At 56.9% G+C, this 21636-nt stretch overlaps 1 protein-coding gene across 1 annotated transcript in view; it reads right to left on the minus strand.

Annotated features, from left to right (window-relative positions):
• MBD1 (methyl-CpG binding domain protein 1) overlaps positions 1-21636 on the minus strand; it is a 38765-nt gene that overhangs the window by 10868 nt on the left and 6261 nt on the right. Inside the window, 3 exon segments of the mRNA XM_065044381.1 lie at positions 5904-5972; positions 6855-6905; positions 12570-12704. Coding sequence (XP_064900453.1) covers positions 5904-5972; positions 6855-6905; positions 12570-12704 — 255 coding nt within the window.

A 21636-nucleotide genomic window follows, 5' to 3' on the forward strand; every position in this document is an offset into this window, starting at 1 on the left:
CTAGGTGCCTATATTAGAGACATTACGGTACCTTCACCCCTCTATTATGGTAATTTTGAGCTTCATATAAAGTTATGGAGCAACTATTAGGAGCATTACGGTATTCAGGTCCCACTATTAGAATGAATACGGTACTTGTGCACCACTACTATGGGGTCTAGGAGCCAATATTAGACACATTACGGTACATTCAGCCCTCTATTACAGTAATTCTGACCCTCATAAAAAGCTCTGGAGCAGCTATTAGGAGCATTACGGTCATCAGGTCCCACTATTAGAATTAATATGGTACTTGAGTGGCACTATTATGGGCTCTAGGTGCCTATATTAGACACATTACGGTACTTTCACCCCTCTATTATAGTAATTCTGACCTTAATAGAAAGCGCTGGAGCAGCTATTAGGAGCATTACGGTAGCCAGACACCACTATTAGTATGAATATGGTATTTTTGTGCTGCTAGTATTGGCTCTAGGTGCCAATATTAGACACATTACGGTATATTCAGCCGTCTATTACGGTAATTCTGACCCTAATAGGAAGTGCTGGAGCGGCTATTAGGAGTGTTACGGTAATCAGGCCCCACTATTAGAATGAATAGGGTACTTGTCTGCCACTATTATGGTCTCTACGTGCCTATATTAGAGACATTACGGTACATTCACCCCTCTATTACGGTAATTTTGACCTTCATATAAAGTTATGGAGCAACTATTAGGTGCACTATGGTACACAGGCCCCACTATTAGAATGAATACGGTACTTGTGCACCACTACTATGGGCTCTAGGTGCCAATACTAGAGACATTACGGTACATTGACTCCTCTATTACGGTAATTCTGACCCTCATAAAAAACTCTGGAGTAGCTATTAGGGGTGTTACGGTAATCAGGCCCCATTATTAGAATGAATAGGGTACTTGTCTGCCACTATTATGGGCTCTAGGTGCCTATATTAGAGACATTACGGTACCTTCAGCCCTCTATTACGGTAATTCTGACCTTCATATAAAGTTATGGAGCAACTATTAGGAGCACTACGGTACACAGGCCCCACTATTAGAATTAATACGGTACTTGAGTACCACTATTATGGGCTCTAGGTGCCTATATTAGAGACATTACGGTACCTTCACCCATCTATTATGGCAATTCTGACCTTCATATAAAGTTATGGAGCAACTATTAGGAGCATTACGGTACCGAAGCCCCACTATTAGAATGAATACGGTACTCATGTACCGCTATTATGCGCTCTAGGTGCCAATATTAGAGACATTACGGTACATTCACCCCTCTATTATGGTAATTCTGACCCTAATAGAAAGCGCTGGAGCAGCTATTAGGAGCATTATGGCAATCAGGTCCCACTATTAGAATTAATACGGTACTTGTGCACCACTACTATGGGCTCTAGGTGCCAATATTAGACACATTACGGTACATTCAACCCCCTATTACGGTAATTCTGACCCTAATAAAAAGCCCTGGAGCAGCTATTAGGAGCATTAGGGTAATCAGGTCGCACTATTAGAACCAATACGGTACTTGTGCACCACTACTATGGGCTCTAGGAGCCAATATTAGACACATTACGGTACATTCACCCATCTATTATGGCAATTCTGACCTTCATATAATGTTACGGAGCAACTATTAGGAGCATTACGGTACCAAAACCCCACTATTAGAATGAATACGGTACTCATGTACCGCTATTATGCGCTCTAGGTGCCAATATTAGACACATTACGGTACCTTCACCCCTCTATTACGGTAATTCTGACCCTAATAGGAAGTGCTGGAGCGGCTATTAGGAGCATTACGGTAATCAGGTCCCACTATTAGAACCAATACGGTACTTGTGCACCACTACTATGGGCTCTAGGAGCCAATATTAGACACATTACGGTACATTCACCCCTCTATTATGGTAATTCTGACTCTCATAAAAAACTCTGGAGCAGCTATTAGGGGTGTTACGGTACACAGGCCCCACTATTAGAATGAATATGGTACTTGTCTGCCACTATTATGGGCTCTAGGTGTCTATATTAGAGACATTACGGTACCTCCACCCCTCTATTATGGTACTTCTGATCCTAATAGAAAGCCCTGGAGCAGCTATTAGGAGCATTACGGTCATCAGGTCCCACTATTAGAATGAATACGGTACTTCTGCACCACTATTATGGACTCTAGGTGCCAATATTAGAGACATTACGGTACATTCACCCCTCTATTATGGTAATTCTGACCCTAATAAAAAACTCTTTAGCAGCTATTAGGGGTGTTACGGTAATGAGGCCCCACTATTAGAATGAATATGGTACTTGTCTGCCACTATTATGGGCTCTAGGTGCCAATATTAGACACATTACGGTACCTTCACCCCTCTATTATGGTAATTCTGACCCTAATAGAAAGCACTGGAGCAGCTATTAGGAGCATTACGGTCATCAGGCCCCACTATTAGAATTAATATGGTACTTGAGTACCACTATTATGGGCTCTAGGTGCCAATATTAGACACATTACGGTACATTCACTCCTCTATTATGGTAATTCTGACCCTGATAGAAAGCGCAGGAGCAGCTATTAGGAGCATTACGGTCATCAGGTCCCACTATTAGAATTAATACGGTACTTGTGCACCACTATTATGGGCTCTAGGTGCCAATATTAGACACATTACGGTACTTTCACCCCTCTATTACGGTAATTCTGACCTTAATAGAAAATGCTGGAGCAGCTATTAGGAGCATTACGGTATTCAGGTGACACTATTAGAATTAATATGGTACTTGTGCACCACTACTATGGGCTCTAGGTGCCCATATTAGACACATTACGGTACATTCACCCCTCTATTATGGTACTTCTAACCTTAATAAAAAGCCCCAGAGCAGCTATTAGGAGCATTACGGTACACAGGCCCCAGTATTAGAATCAATATGGTACTTGTGCACCACTACTATGGGCTCTAGGTGCCAATATTAGACACATTACGGTACATTCACCCCTCTATTACGGTAATTCTGACCCTGATAAAAAACTCTGGAGCAGCTATTAGGGGTGTTACAGTACACAGACCCCACTATTAGAATGAATACGGTACTTGAGTGCCACTATTATGGGCTCTAGGTGCCTATATTAGAGACATTACGGTACCTCCACCCCTCTATTATGGTACTTCTGATCCTAATAGAAAGCCCAGGAGCAGCTATTAGGAGCATTACGGTCATCAGGTCCCACTATTAGAATTAATATGGTACTTGAGTGGCACTATTATGGGCTCTAGGTGCCTATATTAGACACATTACGGTACCTTCACCCGTCTATTATGGCAATTCTGACCTTCATATAAAGTTATGGAGCAACTATTAGGAGCATTACGGTACGCAGACCCCACTATTAGAATGAATACGGTACTCATGTACCGCTATTATGCGCTCTAGGTGCCAATATTAGAGACATTACGGTACATTCACCCCTCTATTACGGTAATTCTGACCCTCATAAAAAACTCTGGAGTAGCTATTAGGGGTGTTACGGTAATCAGGCCCCACTATTAGAATGAATACGGTACTTGAGTGCCACTATTATGGGCTCTAGGTGTCAATATTAGAGACATTACGGTACCTCCACCCCTCTATTATGGTACTTTTGATCCTAATAGAAAGCCCAGGAGCAGCTATTAGGAGCATTACGGTCATCAGGTCCCACTATTAGAATGAATACGGTACTTGTGCACCACTATTATGGGCTCTAGGTGCCAATATTAGACACATTACGGTACATTCACCCCTCTATTATGGTAATTCTGACCCGCATAAAAAACTCTTTAGCAGCTATTAGGGGTGTTACGGTAATCAGGCCCCACTATTAGAATTAATACGGTACTTGAGTGCCACTATTATGGGCTCCAGGTGCCTATATTAGACACATTACGGTACATTCACCCCTCTATTATGGTAATTCTGATCCCGCTAGAAAGTTCTGGAGCAGCTATTAGGAGCATTATGGTAATCAGGTCCCACTAATAGAACCAATATGGTATTTGTGCACCACTACTATGGGCTCTAGGTGCCAATATTAGACACATTACGGTACATTCACCCCTCTATTATGGTACCTCTGACCCTAATAGAAAGCTCTAGAGCAGCTATTAGGAGCATTACGGTACACAGGCCCCAGTATTAGAATCAATATGGTACTTGTGCACCACTACTATGGGTTCTAGGTGCCAATATTAGACACATTACGGTACATTCACCTGTCTATTATGGTACTTCTGACCTTAATAGAAAGCCCTAGAGCAGCTATTAGGAGCATTACGGTACACAGGCCCCAGTATTAGAATCAATATGGTACTTGTGCACCACTACTATGGACTCTAGGTGCTCATATTAGACACATTACGGTACATTCACCCCTCTATTACGGTAATTCTGACCCGCATAAAAAACTCTTTAGCAGCTATTAGGGGTGTTACGGTACACAGGCCCCACTATTAGAATGAATATGGTACTTGTCTGCCACTATTATGGGCTCTAGGTGCCAATATTAGACACATTACGGTACCTTCACCCCTCTATTATGGTAATTTTGACCTTCATATAAAGTTATGGAGCAACTATTAAGAGCACTACGGTACACAGGCCCCACTATTAGAATTAATGCGGTATTTGTCTGCCACTATTATGGGCTCTAGGTGCCAATATTAGACACATTACGGTACTTTCACCCCTCTATTACGGTAATTCTGACCCTAATAGAAAGCGCTGGAGCAGCTATTAGGAGCATTATGGCAATCAGGTCCCACTATTAGAATTAATACGGTACTTGTGCACCACTACTATGGGTTCTAGGTGCCAATATTAGACACATTACGGTACATTCACGCCTCTATTATGGTAATTCTGATCCCGCTAGAAAGTTATGGAGCAGCTATTAGGAGCATTACGGTATTCAGGTCCCACTATTAGAATGAATACGGTACTTGTGCACCAGTACTATGGGCTCTAGGAGCCAATATTAGACACATTACGGTACATTCAGCCCTCTATTACGGTAATTCTGACCCTGATAAAAAACTCTGGAGCAGCTATTAGGGGTGTTACGGTAATCAGGCCCCACTATTAGAATGAATAGGGTACTTGAGTGCCACTATTATGGGCTCTAGGTGCCTATATTAGACACATTACGGTACCTTCACCCCTCTATTACGGTAATTCTGACCCTAATAGGAAGCGCTGGAGCAGCTATTAGGAGCATTACGGTAATCAGGTCCCACTATTAGAACCAATACGGTACTTGTGCACCACTACTATGGGTTCTAGGTGCCCATATTAGACACATTACGGTACCTTCACCCCTCTATTATGGTACTTCTGACCCTGATAGAAAGCTCTGGAGCAGCTATTAGGGGTGTTACGGTACTCGAACCCCAACATTACAACCCTATGGGCAGCTATTAGGGGCTTTACGGCACCCGAACCCCAACATTACAACCTCATGAGCAGCTATTAAGGCTGTTACGGTACCACCCCCCCCCCAATTCTTATACCTGAACCCCAATATTAAGCCCCTGGGCAGCTATTATGGGTATTACGGTACACCCCCCCCCCACTATTAGAGACATTACGGTGCCCTGGACACCCCCATTAGTGCGGGAGCAGCTATTGGGAGCATTACGGTACCCCCCCCCCCCCAATTAGCATTGGCGCGGCTATTAGCGTCATTACGGCCCCATTAGGCCCCGCTATTAGGACCATTACGGCCCCGCCCAGTCCCTAATAGCTGCACCGGTGGGAAAAAGGGGACCCAGGAGTTCGGGAGGGACCCAAGAGTTCGGGAGGGACCCAGGTGTCCGGGAAGGGACCCAGGCGTCCGGCACTCACCCCGCCCCCACGCGTCCCCGGGTGCTTGGGGGGTCTCCCCGGTTTTTTCTTCTCCTTCGCTGTCTGCTTCTGGAAGGTGGGGAGGGGGTCGGAAGGGACCCAGGCGTCCGGGAGGGACCCAGGAGTTCGGGGGGGGGACCCAGGAGTTCGGGAGGGACCCAGGAGTTCGGGAGGGACCCAGGAGTTCGGGGAGGGACCCAGGAGTCCGGGGTGGGACCCAGGAGTTCAGGAGGGACCCAGGAGTTCAGGAGGGACCCAGGAGTTCTGGGGACCCAGGAGTTCGGGAGGGACCCAGGAGTTCGGGAGGGACCCAGGAGTTCTGGGGACCCAGGAGTTCGGGAGGGACCCAGGAGTCCGAGAGGGACCCAGGAGTTCGGGGAGGGACCCAGGAGTCCGGGGTGGGACCCAGGAGTTCAGGAGGGACCCAGGAGTTCGGGAGGGACCCAGGAGTTCGGGAGGGACCCAGGAGTCCGGGAGGGACCCAGGAGTTCACGAGGGACCCAGGAGTTCGGGAAGGGACCCAGGAGTCCGGGAGGGACCCAGGAGTTCGGGAGGGACCCAGGAGTTCGGGAGGGACCCAGGCGTCCGGGAGGGACCCAGGAGTTCTGGGGACCCAGGAGTTCGGGAGGGACCCAGGAGTCCGGGGTGGGGACCCAGGAGTTCGGGGGGTGATCCAGGAGTTCTGGGGACCCAGGAGTCCGGGAGGGACCCAGGAGTTCGGGAGGGACCCAGGAGTTCGGGAGGGACCCAGGAGTCCGGGAGGGACCCAGGAGTTCGGGAGGGACCCAGGAGTCTGGGAGGGACCCAGGAGTTCTGGGGACCCAGGAGTTCGGGAGGGACCCAGGAGTTCTGGGGACCCAGGAGTTCGGGAGGGACCCAGGAGTTCTGGGGACCCAGGAGTTCGGGGAGGGACCCAGGAGTTCGGGAGGGACCCAGGCGTCCGGGACTCACCAGCGCCAGTTTGCGGGGGCCGGGGGGCGGCTTCTTGGTGACCCCTGACCTCTGTGGGGACAAAGGGGGAGAGGTCAGAGATGGGGGGGGACGTGGGGTGATCTCTGGGGCGCTGTGGGGTGCTCTATGGGGCTCTATGGGGCTCTATGGGGCGCTATGGGGCGGTATGGGGTGATCTATGGGGTGCTCTATGGGGTGATCTATGGGGCGCTGTTTGTACCTGGGGGCGCTATGGGGTGATCTATGGGGCTCTATGGGGCGCTATGGGGTGCTCTATGGGGCGCTATGGGGTGCTCTATGGGGCGCTCTATGGGGCGCTATGGGGCGCTGTGTGTACCTGGGGGCGCTCTGTGGTGCTCTATGGGGCGCTGTGGGGCGCTATGGGGTGATCTCTGGTGCTCTATGGGGCGCTCTATGGGGCGCTGTGGGGCGCTGTGTGTACCTGGGGGCGCTATGGGGTGATCTATGGGGCGCTCTGGGGTGATCTATGGGGCGCTATGGGGCGCTGTGTGTACCTGGGGGCGCTATGGGGTGATCTATGGGGTGATCTATGGGGCGCTATGGGGCGCTATGGGGCGCTGTGTGTACCTGGGGGCGCTATGGGGTGCTATGGGGTGATCTATGGGGCACTATGGGGTGATCTATGGGGCGCTATGGGGCGCTATGGGGCGCTATGGGGTGCTCTATGGGGCGCTATGGGGTGATCTATGGGGCGCTATGGGGCGCTGTGTGTACCTGGGGGCGCTATGGGGTGATCTATGGGGTGATCTATGGGGCGCTATGGGGCGCTCTGGGGTGCTCTATGGGGCGCTATGGGGCGCTGTGTGTACCTGGGGGTGCTATGGGGTGCTCTATGGGGTGCTCTATGGGGTGATCTATGGGGTGATCTATGGGGCGCTGTGTGTACCTGGGGGCGCTGTGGGGTGCTCTATGGGGTGCTCTATGGGGCGCTATGGGGCGCTGTGGGGCGCTCTATGGGGCGCTGTGTGTACCTGGGGGCGCTATGGGGCTCTATGGGGTGATCTATGGGGCGCTGTGGGGCGCTGTGTGTACCTGGTGGTGCTATGGGGTGATCTATGGGGCTCTATGGGGCTCTATGGGGCACTATGGGGTTATCTCTGGGATGCTCTATGGGGCGCTATGGGGTGATCTATGGGGCTCTATGGGGCGCTATGGGGCGCTGTGGGGCGCTGTGGGGCGCTGTGTGTACCTGGGGGCGCTACGGGGTGATCTATGGGGTGCTCTATGGGGTTATCTCTGGGATGCTCTATGGGGCGCTATGGGGTGATCTATGGGGCGCTCTGGGGCGCTGTGTGTACCTGGGGGCACTATGGGGTGATCTATGGGGCGCTATGGGGTTATCTCTGGGGTGCTCTATGGGGCGCTCTATGGTGATCTATGGGGCGCTATGGGGTGATCTATGGGGTGCTATGGGGTGCTCTATGGGGCGCTATGGGGCGCTATGGGGCGCTGTGTGTACCTGGGGGCGCTATGGGGCGCTATGGGGCGCTATGGGGTGCTATGGGGCGCTATGGGGTGATCTATGGGGCGCTGTGGGGCGCTGTGTGTACCTGGGGGCGCTATGGGGTGCGCTATGGGGTGCTATGGGGTGATCTATGGGGCGCTCTATGGGGTGATCTATGGGGCTCTATGGTGATCTATGGGGCGCTATGGGGCGCTATGGGGCGCTATGGGGCGCTGTGTGTACCTGGGGGCGCTATGGGGTGATCTATGGGGCTCTATGGTGATCTATGGGGCGCTATGGGGCGCTGTGGGGCGCTGTGTGTACCTGGGGGCGCTATGGGGTGCTCTATGGTGCTCTATGGGGCGCTATGGGGCTCTATGGGGCGCTATGGGGCGCTATGGGGCGCTGTGTGTACCTGGGGGCGCTATGGGGTGATCTCTGGGGCGCTCTGGGGTGCTCTATGGGGCACTATGGGGTGATCTCTGGTGCTCTATGGGGCGCTATGGGATGCTCTATGGGGCGCTATGGGGTGCTCTATGGTGCTCTATGGGGCTCTATGGGGCTCTATGGGGCGCTATGGGGCGCTATGGGGTGATCTATGGGGTGCTCTATGGGGCGCTCTGGGGTGCTCTATGGGGTGATCTATGGGGCGCTCTGGGGTGCTCTATGGGGTGATCTATGGGGCGCTATGGGGTGCTCTATGGGGCTCTATGGGGCGCTATGGGGCGCTGTGTGTACCTGGGGGCGCTATGGGGTGCTCTATGGGGTGCTCTATGGGGCGCTATGGGGTGCTCTATGGTGATCTATGGGGCGCTATGGGGCGCTATGGGGCGCTGTGGGGCGCTGTGTGTACCTGGGGGCGCTATGGGGTGCTCTATGGGGTGATCTATGGGGCGCTATGGGGCGCTCTGGGGTGCTCTATGGGGCGCTGTGTGTACCTGGGGGCGCTATGGGGTGATCTATGGGGCTCTATGGTGATCTATGGCGCGCTATGGGGTGCTCTATGGTGCTCTATGGGGCGCTATGGGGTGCTCTATGGGGCGCTCTGGGGTGCTCTATGGGGCGCTGTGTGTACCTGGGGGCGCTATGGGGTGCTCTATGGGGTGCTCTATGGGGCGCTATGGGGTGCTCTATGGTGATCTATGGGGCGCTATGGGGCGCTGTGGGGCGCTGTGTGTACCTGGGGGCGCTATGGGGCGCTATGGGGCGCTCTATGGGGTGCTCTATGGGGTGATCTATGGGGTGATCTATGGGGCTCTATGGTGATCTATGGTGCGCTATGGGGCGCTATGGGGCGCTGTGTGTACCTGGGGGCGCTATGGGGTGATCTATGGGGCTCTATGGTGATCTATGGGGCGCTATGGGGTGCTCTATGGTGCTCTATGGGGCGCTATGGGATGCTCTATGGGGCGCTATGGGGTGCTCTATGGGGCGCTGTGTGTACCTGGGGGCGCTATGGGGTGATCTATGGGGCTCTATGGTGATCTATGGGGTGATCTATGGGGTGCTCTATGGGGTGATCTATGGTGCTCTATGGGGCGCTATGGGGCGCTCTGGGGTGCTCTATGGGGCGCTGTGTGTACCTGGGGGCGCTCTGGGGTGCTCTATGGGGTGATCTATGGGGTGATCTATGGGGCTCTATGGTGATCTATGGGGTGCTCTATGGGGCGCTGTGGGGCGCTGTGTGTACCTGGGGGCGCTATGGGGTGCTCTATGGGGCGCTATGGTGATCTATGGGGTGATCTATGGGGCGCTATGGGGCGCTGTGTGTACCTGGGGGCGCTATGGGGCGCTATGGGGCGCTGTGTGTACCTGGGGGCGCTATGGGGTGATCTATGGGGTGATCTATGGGGCTCTATGGGGCGCTATGGTGCTCTATGGGGTGCTATGGGGCGCTGTGGGGCGCTGTGTGTACCTGGGGGCGCTATGGGGCGCTATGGGGCGCTATGGGGCGCTGTGGGGCACTATGGGGTGCTCTATGGGGCGCTATGGGGCGCTGTGGGGTGCTCTATGGGGCGCTATGGGGCGCTCTGGGGCGCTATGGGGCGCTGTGTGTACCTGGGGGCGCTATGGGGTGCTCTATGGGGTGATCTATGGGGTGATCTATGGGGCTCTATGGTGATCTATGGGGCGCTATGGGGCGCTATGGGGCGCTATGGGACGCTATGGGGTGATCTATGGGGCGCTATGGGGTGATCTATGGGGCGCTATGGGGCGCTGTGTGTACCTGGGGGCGCTATGGGGTGATCTATGGGGCGCTATGGGGTGCTCTATGGGGCACTATGGGGCGCTATGGGGTGATCTATGGGGCGCTATGGGGTGCTCTATGGGGCGCTATGGGGCACTATGGGGTGCTCTATGGGGCGCTATGGGGCGCTCTGGGGTGCTCTATGGGGCTCTATGGGGCGCTATGGGGTGCTCTATGGGGCGCTCTGGGGTGATCTATGGGGCACTATGGGGTGCTCTATGGGGTGCTCTATGGGGTGCTCTATGGGGTGCTCTATGGGGCGCTCTGGGATGCTCTATGGGGCGCTATGGGGCACTATGGGGTGATCTATGGGGCGCTGTGTGTACCTGGGGGCGCTATGGGGTGCTCTATGGGGCTCTGTGGGGTGATCTATGGGGCGCTCTATGGGGCTCTATGGGGCGCTATGGGGTGATCTATGGGGCGCTATGGGGCGCTGTGTGTACCTGGGGGCGCTATGGGGTGCTCTATGGGGCGCTATGGGGTGCTCTATGGGGCGCTGTGTGTACCTGGGGGCGCTATGGGGTGATCTATGGGGCGCTATGGGGCGCTATGGGGCGCTATGGGGCGCTGTGTGTACCTGGGGGCGCTATGGGGTGATCTATGGGGCGCTATGGGGCTCTATGGTGATCTATGGGGTGCTCTATGGGGTGCTCTATGGGGCGCTGTGTGTACCTGGGGGCACTATGGGGTGATCTATGGGGCTCTATGGGGTGCTATGGGGCGCTGTGGGGCGCTCTATGGGGTGCTCTATGGGGCGCTATGGGGCGCTATGGGGCGCTATGGGGTGATCTATGGGGTGATCTCTGGGGCGCTGTGTGTACCTGGGGGCGCTATGGGGTGCTCTATGGGGCGCTATGGGGCGCTATGGGGTGATCTCTGGGGCGCTGTGTGTACCTGGGGGCGCTCTGGGGTGCTCTATGGGGCTCTATGGTGCTCTATGGGGCGCTATGGGGTGATCTATGGGGCTCTATGGTGCTCTATGGGGTGATCTATGGGGCGCTATGGGGCGCTGTGTGTACCTGGGGGCGCTATGGGGTGATCTATGGGGCTCTATGGTGCTCTATGGGGTGATCTATGGGGTGCTCTATGGGGCGCTGTGTGTACCTGGGGGCGCTATGGGGTGCTCTATGGGGTGATCTATGGGGCGCTATGGGGCGCTATGGGGCGCTATGGGGCGCTGTGTGTACCTGGGTGCTCTATGGGGTGATCTATGGGGCGCTGTGTGTACCTGGGGGCGCTCTGGGGTGCTCTATGGGGCGCTCTGGGGTGCTCTATGGGGCGCTATGGGGCGCTATGGGGCGCTATGGGGCGCTGTGGGGCGCTGTGTGTACCTGGGGGCGCTATGGGGTGATCTATGGGGTGCTCTATGGTGCTCTATGGGGCGCTCTGGGGCGCTATGGGGCGCTGTGTGTACCTGGGGGCGCTGTGGGGTGCTCTATGGGGCGCTATGGGGTGCTCTATGGGGCGCTGTGTGTACCTGGGGGCGCTATGGGGTGCTCTATGGGGTGATCTATGGGGCGCTATGGGGCGCTCTATGGGGCGCTGTGTGTACCTGGGGGCGCTGTGGGGTGCTGTGGGGCGCTGTGTGTACCTGGGGGCACTATGGGGTGATCTATGGGGTGATCTATGGGGTGCTCTATGGGGCGCTGTGTGTACCTGGGGGCGCTATGGGGTGATCTATGGGGCTCTATGGTGCTCTATGGGGCGCTCTGGGGTGCTCTATGGGGCGCTGTGTGTACCTGGGGGCGCTATGGGGCGCTATGGGGTGCTCTATGGGGCGCTATGGGGCTCTATGGGGCGCTGTGGGGCGCTGTGTGTACCTGGGGGCGCTATGGGGTGATCTATGGGGTGCTCTATGGGGTGATCTATGGGGTGCTCTATGGGGCGCTATGGGGTGCTCTATGGGGCGCTGTGGGGCGCTGTGTGTACCTGGGGGCGCTATGGGGTGCTCTATGGGGCGCTATGGGGTGATCTATGGGGCGCTATGGGGCGCTGTGTGTACCTGGGGGCGCAGGCAGCGGCGCCGCAGGCACCTCCACTGGCGCTTCCTCCCGGGCTGCAGGCGGCGCCGGCAGAAGCAGCAGCTCCCGCAATCCTCGGTGCTCAGGCAGCCCCCGCAGGACCCGCAGCCCCAGCCCTGCGGACACGGGGACAATGGGGACAATGGGGACAATGGGGGACATGGGGGGACATGGGGACATGGGGGGCATGGGGGTAATGGGGATATGGGGGTAATGGGGGACATGGGGATATGGGGGACAATGGGGATATGGGGGACATGGGGGTAATGAGGGGTAATGGGGATATGGGGGTAATGGGGGTAACGGGGGACATGGGGGACAATGGGGGACATGGGGGTAATGGGGGGCAATGGCGGACATGGGGGACATGGGGATATGGGGGGCATGTGGGACATGGGGGGACATGGGGGTAATGGGGATATGGGGGTAATGGGGGTAATGGGGGACATGGGGACATGGGGGGCAATGGGGGTAATGGGGTAAAGGGGGTAATGGGGGACGTGGGGGGCAATGGGGGACATGGGGATATGGGGACAATGGGGACATGGGGGGCAATGGGGACAATGGGGACATGGGGGACATGGGGGGCAATGGGGACAATGGGGATATGGGGGGCAATGGGGACAATGGGGATATGGGGGGCAATGGGGGACATGGGGACAATGGGGACAATGGGGATATGGGGACATGGGGGACATGGGGGACATGGGGGTAATGGGGGCAATGGGGGTAATGGGGACATGGGGGACATGGGGGGTAATGGGGATATGGGGGTAATGGGGGACATGGGGGACATGGGGGACATGGGGACAATGGGGACAATGGGGATATGGGGGGCAATGGGGGACATGGGGGACATGGGGGACATGGGGGGCAATGGGGGTAATGAGGGGTAATGGGGATATGGGGGTAATGGGGGTAATGGGGGACATGGGGTACATGGGGGTAATGGGGGACATGGGGGGCAATGGGGGACATGGGGGACATGGGGGACAATGGGAGTAATGGGGGACATCAGGATATGGGGGACATGGGGGACATGGGGGGTAATGGGGGACATGGGGATATGGGGACAATGGGGACATGGGGGGCAATGGGGACAATGGGGACATGGGGGACATGGGGGGCAATGGGGACAATGGGGACATGGGGGGCAATGGGGGACATGGGGGGCAATGGGGGACATGGGGGACAATGGGGACAATGGGGACATGGGGGGCAATGGGGATATGGGGGGCATGGGGGACATGGGGGCAATGGGGGACAATGGGGACAATGGGGGACATGGGGGTAATGAGGGGTAATGGGGATATGGGGGACATGGGGGTAATGGGGGACATGGGGGACAATGGGACATGGGGGGTAATGGGACAATGGGACATGGGGGGCAATGGGGATATGGGGGACAGTGGGGGTAATGGGGGGTAATGGGACAATGGGGACAATGGGGACATGGGGGGCAATGGGGACATGGGGGGCAATGGGGACAATGGGGACAATGGGGACATGGGGGACAATGGGGGCAATGGGGATATGGGGGGACATGGGGGGACATGGGGACAACGGGGACATGGGGGGACATGGGGGGCAATGGGGATATGGGGGACATGGGGAGTAATGGGGTAATGGGGGACATGGGGGACATGGGGGACATGGGGACATGGGGACAATGGGGACATGGGGGGCAATGGGGGACATGGGGGGCAATGGGGGACATGGGGGACATGGGGGACATGGGGACATGGGGACAATGGGGACATGGGGGGCAATGGGGGACATGGGGGGCAATGGGGGACATGGGGGACATGGGGAGTAATGGGGTAATGGGGGACATGGGGGACATGGGGGGCAATGGGGACAATGGGGACAATGGGGGACATGGGGGTAATGGGGATATGGGGGTAATGGGGGACATGGGGGACATGGGGACATGGGGACAATGGGGACATGGGGGGCAATGGGGACATGGGGGGCAATGGGGATATGGGGGTAATGGGGGCAATGGGGGTAATGGGGACATGGGGGACATGGGGGGTAATGGGGACAATGGGGGGCAATGGGGACATGGGGACATGGGGGGCAATGGGGGCAATGGGGGGCAATGGGGACATGGGGGGCAATGGGGGCAATGGGGACAATGGGGGACATGGGGACAATGGGGATATGGGGACATGGGGGACATGGGGGGCAATGGGGTAATGGGGGTAATGGGGGACATGGGGGTAAAGGGGGCAATGGGGGACATGGGGACAATGGGGACAATGGGGATATGGGGGACAGTGGGGGTAATGGGGGGTAATGGGACAATGGGGACATGGGGACATGGGGGACATGGGGACATGGGGGACATGGGGGGCAATGGGGACATGGGGGGACATGGGGGACATGGGGGACATGGGGGGCAATGGGGACAATGGGGACATGGGGGACAATGGGGACAATGGGGACATGGGGGGCAATGGGGGTAATGGGGGGCAATGGGGGACAATGGGGACAATGGGGACAATGGGGACATGGGGGGCAATGGGGGTAATGGGGGGCAATGGGGGACATGGGGGACAATGGGGACATGGGGGGCAATAGGGATATGGGGGTAATGGGGGACATGGGGATATAGGGGGCAATGGGGACAATGGGGACATGGGGGACAATGGGGACATGGGGACATGGGGGGCAATGGGGGACATGGGGGACAATGGGGGACATGGGGGACAATGGGGACATGGGGACATGGGGGACATGGGGACATGGGGGGCAATGGGGACATGGGGGGACATGGGGGACATGGGGGACATGGGGGGCAATGGGGGACAATGGGGACAATGGGGACATGGGGGGCAATGGGGGACATGGGGATATGGGGAACATGGGGGACAATGGGGGACATGGGGGACATGGGGGGACATGGGGACAATGGGGATATGTGGGGCAATGGGGACAATGGGGGACATGGGGGGACATGGGGACAATGGGGACATGGGGGACAATGGGGACAATGGGGACATGGGGGGCAATGGGGACATGGGGACATGGGGGGCAATGGGGGACAATGGGGGTAATGGGGATATGGGGGTAATGGGGGACATGGGGGACATGGGGACATGGGGACAATGGGGACATGGGGGGCAATGGGGATATGGGGGACAATGGGGACATGGGGGGCAATGGGGGACATGGGGGGCAATGGGGATATGGGGGACATGGGGGACATCAGGATATGGGGGACATGGGGGGCAATGGGGGACATGGGGATATGGGGGGCAATGGGGGACATGGGGGACATGGGGGACATGGGGGACATGGGGGGCAATGGGGACAATGGGGACATGGGGGGCAATGGGGACATGGGGACAATGGGGACATGGGGACAATGGGGACATGGGGGGCAATGGGGACAATGGGGACATGGGGGGCAATGGGGATATGGGGGGCATGGGGGACATGGGGGCAATGGGGGACAATGGGGACAATGGGGGACATGGGGGTAATGAGGGGTAATGGGGGTAATGGGGGTAATGGGGGACATGGGGGGCAATGGGGGTAATGGGGTAAAGGGGGTAATTGGGGACGTGGGGGGCAATGGGGACAATGGGGACGTGGGGGGACATGGGGACAATGGGGACATGGGGGACAATGGGGACATGGGGACATGGGGGGCAATGGGGACAATGGGGACATGGGGGGCAATGGGGGACATGGGGGGCAATGGGGACATGGGGGGCAATGGGGACAATGGGGACAATGGGGACATGGGGGACATGGGGGACATGGGGGACATGGGGGACATGGGGGTAATGAGGGGTAATGGGGATATGGGGGTTAATGGGGGACATGGGGGACATGGGGGGTAATGGGGGACATGGGGGGACATGGGGGTAATGGGTGACATCAGGATATGGGGGACATGGGGGGCAATGGGGGACATGGGGACAATGGGGTAATGGGGGTAATGGGGGACATGGGGGGCAATGGGGGGTAAAGGGGGACATGAGGGACATGGGGGACAATGGGGGAAATGGGGGGACATGGGGACAATGGGGACATGGGGGGACATGGGGGGCAATGGGGGACATGGGGGACATGGGGGGACATGGGGACAATGGGGATATGGGGGACATGGGGGGCAATGGGGGACATGGGGGACATGGGGGGCAATGGGGGACATGGGGGACATGGGGACATGGGGGACAATGGGGGACATGGGGGGCAATGGGGGGCAATGGGGGACATGGGGGACATGGGGGGCAATGGGGGACATGGGGGACATGGGGGACATGGGGGACAATGGGGGACATGGGGGACAATGGGGACAATGGGGGACATGGGGGACAATGGGGACATGGGGGGCAATGGGGACAATGGGGATATGGGGGTAATGGGGGACATGGGGGGCAATGGGGATATGGGGGACAATGAGGACAATGGGGATATGGGGGACAATGGGGGACATGGGGAGTAATGGGGTAATGGGGGACATGGGGGACATGGGGACAATGGGGACAATGGGGACATGGGGGGCAATGGGGACATGGCGGGCAATGGGGGACATGGGGGGCAATGGGGGTAATGGGGGACATGGGGGGCAATGAGGGACAATGGGGACAATGGGGACATGGGGGGCAATGGGGACAATGGGGATATGGGGGTAATGGGGGACATGGGGGACAATGGGGGACATGGGGACAATGGGGACATGGGGACATGGGGGGCAATGGGGACAATGGGGATATGGGGGTAATGGGGGACATGGGGGACATGGAGGGCAATGGGGTAATGGGGGACATGGGGGACATGGGGACAATGGGGACAATGGGGACATGGGGGGCAATGGGGGACATGGGGGACATGGGGGACAATGGGGATATGGGGGACAGTGGGGGTAATGGGGGGTAATGGGACAATGGGGACATGGGGACATGGGGGACATGGGGGGCAATGGGGGTAATGGGGGACATGGGGGTAATGGGGGACATGGGGACATGGGGACATGGGGGACATGGGGGGTAATGGGGGACATGGGGGACAATGGGGGTAATGGGGGACATCAGGATATGGGGGACATGGGGGGCAATGGGGGACATGGGGGACAATGGGGACAATGGGGACAATGGGGATATGGGGGGCAATGGGACATGGGGGGCAATGGGACATGGGGGGCAATGGGGGCAATGGGGGACATGGAGGACATGGGTGGCAATGGGGGACATGGGGGGCAATGGGGGACATGGGGGGAAATGGGGGACATGGGGGACAATGGGGTAATGGGGGACATGGGGGACAATGGGACTTGGGGTTAATGGGACAATGGGGGACAATGGGACATGGGGGGCAATGGGGGACATGGGGGGCATGGGGGTAATGGGGGGCAATGGGGGACATGGGGGTAATGGGGAGCAATGGGGTAATGGGGGACATGGGGACATGGGGGTAATGGGGGACATGGGGGGCAATGGGGACAATGGGGACAATGGGGACATGGGGGACATGGGGGACAATGGGGGTAATGGGGTAAAGGGGGACATGGGGGACATGGGGGATATGGGGGACAATGGGGACAATGGGAACATGGGGGACAATGGGGGCAATGGGGGACATGGGGGTAATGAGGGGTAATGGGGGACAATGGGGGACAATGGGACATGGGGAGTAATGGGACAATGGGGACATGGGGGGCAATGGGGATATGGGGGACAGTGGGGTAATGGGGGGTAATGGGACAATGGGGACAATGGGGACATGGGGGGCAATGGGGGACATGGGGGGTAACAAGGGACATGGGGGGCAATGGGGGGCAATGGGGTAATGGGGGACATGGGGGGTAATGGGGATATGGGGGTAATGGGGGTAATGGGGGACATGGGGGTAATGGGGGACATGGGGGCAATGGGGGTAATGGGGTAAAGGGGGACATGGGGGACATGGGGGGCAACGGGGGGTAAAGGGGGACATGGGGGACATGGTGGACAATGGGGTAATGGGGGACATCAGGATATGGGGGGCAATGGGGGACATGAGGACAATGGGGCAATGGGGGGTAAAGGGGGACATGGGGGACATGGGGGGCAATGGGGGACATGGGGGTAATGGGGGGTAATGGGGGACATGGGGGCAATGGGGGACATGGGGGGCAATGGGGCAATGGGGGGTAAAGGGGGACATGGGGGACATGGGGGGCAATGGGGGACATGGGGGTAATGGGGGGTAATGGGGGACATGGGGACAATGGGGACATGGGGGACATGGGGGGCAATGGGGACAATGGGGACATGGGGGGCAATGGGGGACAATGGGGACAATGGGGATATGGGGGTAATGGGGGACATGGGGGACATCAGGATATGGGGGACATGGGGGGCAATGGGGGCAATGGGGGACATGGGGACATGGGGGACATGGGGGGTAATGGGGGACATGGGGGACAATGGGGGTAATGGGGGACATCAGGATATGGGGGACATGGGGGGCAATGGGGGACATGGGGGACAATGGGGACAATGGGGATATGGGGGGCAATGGGGACAATGGGGGACAATGGGGATATGGGGACATGGGGGACATGGGGGGCAATGGGGACAATGGGGACAATGGGGACATGGGGGACATGGGGGACAATGGGGACATGGGGGACAATGGGGGTAATGAGGGGTAATGGGGACATGGGGGTAATGGGGGACATGGGGATATGGGGGGTAATGGGGTAATGGGGGTAATGGGGGACATGGGGGCAATGGGGATAATGGGGTAAAGGGGGACATGGGGGACATGGGGGCAACAGGGGACATGGGGGGCAATGGGGGACATGGGGGTAATGGGGGACATGGGGGTAATGGGGGACATGGGGTACATGGGGGCAATGGGGGTAATGGGGTAAAGGGGGACATGGGGGACATGGGGGACAATGGGGACAATGGGGATATGGGGGGCAATGGGGGTAATGGGGGACATCAGGATATGGGGGACATGGGGGTCAATGGGGGACCAATTGGGATCAATGGATGTCAATGGGGGTCAATGTGGGATCAATGGGGGGGCAACGGGGACCAACGGATGTCAATGGGAGGTCAATGGGGGACCAACGGATGTCAATGGGGGTCAATGGGGGGCCAACGGGGATCAATGGGGGTCAATGTGGGATCAATGGGGGGCCAATGGGGATCAATGGATGTCAATGGGAGGTCAATGGGGATCAATGGAGGTCAATGGAGGTCAATGGGGATCAATGGGGGATCAATGGGAGGTCAATGGGGATCAATGGGGAATCAATAGGGATCAATGGGGGTCAATGGGGATCAATGGGAGGTCAATGGGGATCAATGGATGTCAATGGATGTCAATGGGGGTCAATGGGGAATCAATAGGGATCAATCGATGTCAATGGAGGTCAATGGGGATCAATGGAGGTCAATGGGGGTCAACGGGGGTCAATGGGGATCAATGGGGATCAATGGGGGATCAATGGGGGTCAATGGGGGTCAATGGGGATCAATGGATGTCAATGGGGGTCAATGGGGGGCCACCGGGAATCAATGGGGGTCAATGGGGGTCAATGGGGGTCAACGGGGGTCAATGGGGGTCAATGGGGGTCAATGGGGGTCAACGGGGGTCAATGGGGGTCAATGGGGGTCAATGGATGTCAACGGGGGTCAATGGGGGTCAATGGGGAGTCAATGGGGATCAATGGGGGTCAATGGGGGTCAATGGGTGTCAATGGATGTCAATGGGAAGTCAACGGGGATCAATGGATGTCAATGGGGGTCAATGGGGGGCCAACGGGGATCAATGGGGGTCAATGGATGTCAATGGGGAATCAATAGGGATCAATGGATGTCAATGGGGGTCAATGGGGGGCCAACGGGAATCAATGGGGGTCAATGGATGTCAATGGGGAATCAATAGGGATCAATGGATGTCAATGGGGGTCAATGGGGGTCCAACGGGGATCAATGGGGGTCAATGGGGAGTCAATAAGGAGTCAATGGGAGGTCAATGGGGATCAATGGGGGTCAGTGGGGGTCAGTGGGGGTCAGTGGATGTCAATGGGGGTCAATGGGGGTCAATGGGAGGTCAATGGGGGCCAATGGGGATCAATGGGGATCAATGGATGTCAATGGGGGTCAATGGGGGTCAATGGGGGTCAATGGGGGTCAATGGGTGTCAATGGGTGTCAATGGGGGTCAACGGGGGTCGATGGGGGTCAATGGGGAGTCAATGGGGGTCAATGGGGATCAATGGAGGTCAATGGGGATCAATGGGGGTCAATGGGGGTCAATGGGCATCAATGGATGTCAATGGGAGGTCAACGGGGGTCAATGGGGATCAATGGGGGTCAATGGGTGTCAATGGATGTCAATGGGAGGTCAACGGGGATCAATGGATGTCAATGGGGGTCAATGGGGGGCCAACGGGGATCAATGGGGGTCAATGGATGTCAATGGGGAATCAATAGGGATCAATGGATGTCAATGGGGGTCAATGGGGGGCCAACGGGAATCAATGGGGGTCAATGGGGATCAATGGGGGTCAATGGGGGGCCAACGGGGATCAATGGGGGTCAATGTGGGATCAATGGGCGTCAGTGGGGATCAATGGATGTCAATGGGGGTCAATGGGGATCAATGGGGGTCAATGGGGAGTCAATGGGGAGTCAATGGGGAGTCAATGGGGGCCAATGGATATCAATGGGAGGTCAATGGGGATCAATGGGGGTCAATGGGGATCAATGGGGGTCAATGGGGATCAATGGATGTCAAGGGGAGGTCAATGGGGATCAATGGGTGTCAATGGGGGGCCAACGGGGATCAATGGGGGTCAATGGGGGTCAATGGGGATCAACTGATGTCAATGGGAGGTCAATGGGGATTAATGGGGATCAATGGGGGTCAATGGGCGTCAATGGGGGTCAATGGATGTCAATGGGGGTCAATGTGGGATCAATGGGGGACCAATGGGGGACCAATGGGCATCAATGGATGTCAATGGGGATCAATGGATGTCAATGGGGGTCAATGGGGATCAATGGGGGGCCAACGGGGATCAATGGGGGTCAAT

The sequence above is a fragment of the Columba livia genome, chromosome 37 (assembly GCF_036013475.1).
Source record: "Columba livia isolate bColLiv1 breed racing homer chromosome 37, bColLiv1.pat.W.v2, whole genome shotgun sequence".
Lineage (NCBI taxonomy): Eukaryota > Metazoa > Chordata > Aves > Columbiformes > Columbidae > Columba > Columba livia.